Below are 5,682 nucleotides of genomic sequence, written 5' to 3'. Positions count from 1 at the left end.
ACACTAAGCTCTCTCAGAACCAAGACAACTATTTTGTGGCTGTTGGCCATCTTCAAAATAACAATGACCTGGTTGCTTTAAGGATTTACTTCTTTGTATGACCATGAGGATAATTATAAGCCATTATATGCAAATATAATCTAGTTTTCCTATTTGTAAAAACAATACTGTATTCATTTGCTAAATGACAGCAACTTAGAGTTGTTGTTTTTTAAACTAAAGTTAATTCAAGAAATCATGGAAATAAAAAATGGTAATGTACCATTAAATGAAATTGAAAAATAAATGAAGTTCATTCTAATCAGTAATTTCTATTTTCTTCTTCATTGAAACTTTTGCCAAGGCAGTTAATAATAAACAACATTAATTAACTGTATTCTCTCCTCTAGCATACATGAAATGGCCAAAGAGTAGCAGCAGGAAAGAGAAAAATGTGGTATTTGGGCACTTCAAACTAGACCATGACCAGGGATCCAGAGTTGTTTACAAGTGGCACTTGAGTTCTCCATATTCTTGAAGTTCTATTAAGCAGAACTCTGTTTAAAATATCCCAAAGCACTGAACACTTTTGTCATAAAATTATAAAACTGAAAGAGCATGTACTTTGGAGACAGACAGATATATACTTAAATTCCCACTGTGTGACCTTTGGCAATATACTTAATGTCTTCAACATCATTATATTTACAAATTGTGCTCTACCTCTTAGGAGCTGATGCAAGAATTGAATTAAATGAGAGAAGTAAAGTACCTCATGTGGCATCTGGCACCTAGCAGGTCTTCAGTGAACAGTAGATACTCATGTAATTTTGAGTAGAATATTTAAACGATCCTTCCCATTCATACCTACCCTCTCCTACTCCACTTATCACACACATAAATAAGAAGATTTGATTGTCTTTCATCTCTGTAATCTAATTTAATTGTAAAACAAAAAAAGTACATAAGCTAATAGACCCTGCTGTGTCTTTAGTGGGGATGATTGGGATAATGCCTTTACTAGTCTCGTGTTCTTATTCTCCTTAAAATTTTGCTAATGGGCTCTTAGAGGTTATTAGAAAATTTCAAAAGATAGATTTTTTAAATGAGCCAGTTTCTGCTGAAATAGGCCTAGCTATCCAGAATAATTAATTCTTTATAGCAGCCTAGTAACAGCAAGAAGTCTCTGCCAAGCTACTTGAAAACCAGCCAGGAAGTTAGCAGGTAAGTGTTCCTTTTAGGTCACCAGTTAATACAGGTATTTTAAGTTTCTGGAAGCTTTGTTCTCAGAGGAAAAACATTTCAGTGAATCTGAGAGAGCATCAGGGTAATCATAATGAGTCCAGAACCAGATGTCAGTCATAATTTTAAGCCAGCTGCTACCTCCTTTCGATTTTGAACAAAGACCTACCCTCTGAGAGCACAGGTCTCCCCCTGCCTATGGATTGTTATCATAGAGAACTGAATGAAGCAGATTCTGGCAGGATTTAAAATTCACACTGTGCTGTAACATGGCTATGGTGGAATGAGGGCTTAGGTGGGACTGGGATTTGTCAAAACAGTGAAAGAAGACAGACCTGAGAAGTACACTTGGTCAGTGATAAAGTGTTAAGTTTAGAGAAGCACAGTAATTTCAAATAAGACTCTCAGAACCTCAATTAAGTTTTATCCCCACCTGACAGTGTGCTGGAGAAGATAATACCCAAGCCCTAAAATCAAACAAGTTTGAAGTTCATCTCTGCTACACACCAGCCAAATGATCTTGGGTACTTTACGTGACCCTTCTAAGTTTCATTTTCCTCTTCGAACTGGTGGAAATAAAAACACATGTGTCATAGGATTACTGTGATGATTAATTAAGTCAATAAGATAAAGTTCTTAGCACCATGCCTGAAATATATTAGGGCTCAATATATGGAAGTTGCAATTATCATATGGCAGTTTTATTGGCATACACAGAAAACCTAAATTCATTGTGACTTAAATAAAAGATAAATTTATTTATTCTTTATGTAAAGAAGTCTTGAAATAGGAAGCCCAGGATTCTTCCTATTTTTTGTTCCATCATCCTAGCAATTACAGTTCATCCTCAAGGGCATTTAATGGTCCAAAATGACTGCATAAGCTCCAGCCATCACAGTATATCCAGCTTTCTGTAGACAGAAAAGAGGAAGGGGAAAAAACAAAAAGGACTCATCGCAACTGTTTGCTCACTTTTTAGGCTCCTTCTACTTATATCTCATTGCCATGAACTGAGTCAAGTCTTGCTACAAAGGGAGGATAGAAAATAAAGTGTCTTAGCTATCCAATAAAAATTATGGCTCTGCCACAAAAGACCCCATATAGCTAAAGCAATCTGGAACAGAAAGAACAAACTTGGAGGCATCACTCTTCAAAGTATGCTATAAATCTAGAGTAATCAAAAAAGCACAGTACTGCATAAAAATAGACAAATAGAGAAGTAGAACAGAATAGCAAGCCCAGAAACAAACCCATGCACTTACAGCCAACTAATTTTGACAAACATACTAAGAAAATATGATGGGAAAAGGACAACCCTCTTCAAAAAGTAGTGCAGGGTAAACCGGTTATCCATATGCAGAAGATTGAAACTAGACCCATACACAAAGATCAACTCAAAATGGATTAAGACCTAAATTGAAGACCCAAATCTATGTAACTACTAGAAGAAAACATAGGGTAAATACTATATAAAATGGGAGTGGGCAGTGCTTTTTTGAATGAGACTACAAAGCACAGACGACAAAAGCAAAAATGCACAAATGGTGTTGCAGGGAACCCTAAGCATTTTTAATGTTGAGGCTTTCCCTTTTCCACTTGAGAAAGTGTTTTAGAAACTCTATGCTCCACTGGAAACTTGAGCCCCTGCCATCATTACCCTGCTTGCTTCTTGGGCCCACCTTCTGTGAGATAACAGCAGCCTCACACCCCTCCCTCAGGGGCCAGAGGCAAATTAGGCTTCTAAAGTGACCAGCGGACTGTGTCCCACAATCAGCCAATCCAAATTAACAGGACAACATCTCTCATTTACATAAGAGGACCTGAATGAGAAAATAGGAGAAAGAAGGGGGGGAATTTAGGCTACATAAGGGGGTCATTTCTTTTGTTCTGGGAGACACTGGCTTGGGAGTTTTCTGCCCTCCAGTGCCCTCCTTGCTTGCAAACAATAAAGTGCTATAACACTGAACAAAGAGCTGCAACACTAAAATAAAGAGCTATTAAACTACAACACTGATGCCAGTTTTGGATTCCTCTGTGCATTCGCCCCACAACATTTGGGGGCTCGTCCAGGATCTGTTCACTCACGGGAACCAAGATCCACAGCTCCAGATGGCAGGCAGTGTGGTGAGGCCCCCTACTAACCGGGAAGTTGTACCTCGGATTCGGGGCTGATTTCGCCGCAGACTCTGGAAAAATTGCCAGGAAGTTGTACCTCGGCACCAGGGTCCTTTGCCCCCCACACACACAACAATGGGACTACATCAAAGTGAAAAGCTTCTTCACATAAAGGGACAATATCAACAAAGTGAAGGGACAACCTACAGAGCAGGAGAAGGTGTTTGCAACCTACACATCAGACAAGGGGCTAATGTCCAGAATATATAAGGAACAGCAAAAATTATATAACCCAATTTTTTAAAAATGGGCAAGGACCTGAATAGACATTTCTCAAAAGAATACTTACAAATAACCAACTGGCACAAGAAAATATGCTCAAAATCACTAATCATCAGGGAAATACAAATTTAAACCACAATGAGATATCATCTCACTCCAGTTAGAATGGCTATTACCAAGACAGAAAATAACAAATGCTGGCAAGGATGTGGAGGAAAAGGAACACTCCTACATTGTTGGTGGGAACGTAAGTTTGTATAGCCATTGTGGAAAACGGTATAGAGGTTCCTCAGAGAACTAAAAATTGATCTACTTTACAAACCAGCTATCCCACTACTGGGTATATACTGAAAAGAAATAAAATCAATATGTCAAAAAGACACCTGCACCACCATGTTTATTGCAGCACTATTCACGATAGCCAAAAGATGGAATTGACTTAAATACCCATCAACAGAAGAATGTATTTTTTTTAAAAAACTGTGGTATATATACACAATGGATACTATTTAGCTATAAAAATACATGATATCTTATTATTTGCAGCAACATGCATGGAACTGGAAACCATCATGTTAAGTGAAGTAAGTCAGATATAGAAATACAAATGAAAGGAACCTTAGCCAGAGAACAGCCATCCTTGGGGTAACTAAAACCAAACAGAAAATTTTAGTAAGCCATTATGATAATCATCAATTCCCTGAGGTTATCAGTGGAACTGAGAAACTGACCACATGGCTGAAACTGCCTAGGGATGAAATCATTCCCCAAAACGATCCTTCTCAATAGTTTATTTCTGTTTATCTACCATTACACCCTCTTAGGTTGATTTACTTTAGATCTTGTCCACCTAAAATTAAGAATTGAAAGTTTTCTTGTTTTTCTTACTTTTCTTTTTTTTTTTTTTTAAGATTGTATTACTTGAATTTATTTTATACTAGATGGTAGGCACAAAACAATACTCCTTAATAAAGTTGACAATTAGCTTCACTCAGAAGATTTTTAATAATGCACATTAAAAAAATGTATTCATCTTACAAATTGTTCTGCAATCCAAATATATAATAGCTTGGAAAACAACGTTTAGAAAACAAAAGCCAATGTAAAAAGACAGATTAAAACAACTAGAACAGTACAGCTACTATATGGCTCGGATTTTACAGTTTTCTTACTGCATCATCAATGTCAGAAATTTGTTCTTTCAGCTGGCTCCATTGTTCCGGATTTAAAGAAATACCTTTTCTTCCTGGTTTCATTTCACCTTCTGGATCCATCCAATATTCTCTAATATCAATTAGAACTTTCCCTTTAAAGTCCCGAACACTAACGTACCTCATTTTCCCAATCTGAAACATGTTATCATCTCTGCTGCTACTGCTCTGTTTGGAAGATAACAGAGCTCTCCAAGTTTCTCCAGTCTTTTGTTTCTTTAAAGGTTTTTCTGGAGCAACTTGCTTTTTCCTCTTTAACTTTTTATCAACTTCACTGTCAGAATCACTGCCTGAGGAGCTTGAAGAAACAAGTTCCTTTGATTTTGGCATTGCTCCGCTCCCACAGTCGAACACCCTCCTGCTTGCTCGCTAGCGACTCTTTCTTACTTTTCTTAATCAACTGCAAACAAGGGAATTCCAAGAGAAAGGCAAAGCACCTTAGCTTATTATCAACTCAACTTCTTGCTTAAAGGAAAATTGCATCTACATTAGTTAGAGGTAAGAGTTAGGTATTCTTATGTTCCAGTGATGCTTGACTGAGGTTTTGTCTTTGAGCTCTCCCTAGGAGATAAGGACTCTAACGCCAAAATAACATCAAGGCTTTGAAGCTGACCAGTCCACCAACTGCAGAGTCTATGACACCAAAGTACCCAGAATGTCATGGGACTCTGACATCTAACTCAAACCCTCTGCTGATCCTGTGACCAGCCTCCCCCTTTGCCTGCAGGATAAAATCGTCACCTCACCTTCACCTTCTCATCTCCTCCCTTTTATAATCCCAGAGCAGGCATGAGAACACAGGATGATTTTAGCTGGGTCATCCCCAGATGCCAGTTATCTGAATAGAGCTCCC

At 37.9% G+C, this 5,682-nt stretch overlaps 1 protein-coding gene across 1 annotated transcript; it reads right to left on the bottom strand.

The window, feature by feature from the left end:
* Positions 1 to 4,766: 4,766 nt before the first annotated feature.
* Positions 4,767 to 5,200, bottom strand: LOC134374089 (activated RNA polymerase II transcriptional coactivator p15-like). The gene has a single exon (XM_063092289.1). The coding sequence runs from the start codon at positions 5,157 to 5,159 to the stop codon at positions 4,776 to 4,778; it is 384 nt and encodes a 127-aa protein (XP_062948359.1). The 5' UTR covers positions 5,160 to 5,200; the 3' UTR covers positions 4,767 to 4,775.
* Positions 5,201 to 5,682: the final 482 nt, after the last annotated feature.

This window comes from Cynocephalus volans, chromosome 3 (assembly GCF_027409185.1).
Source record: "Cynocephalus volans isolate mCynVol1 chromosome 3, mCynVol1.pri, whole genome shotgun sequence".
NCBI lineage: Eukaryota > Metazoa > Chordata > Mammalia > Dermoptera > Cynocephalidae > Cynocephalus > Cynocephalus volans.
Note: the sequence above shows the minus strand (reverse complement) of the source record. Positions and strands in the feature narration are given on the sequence as shown.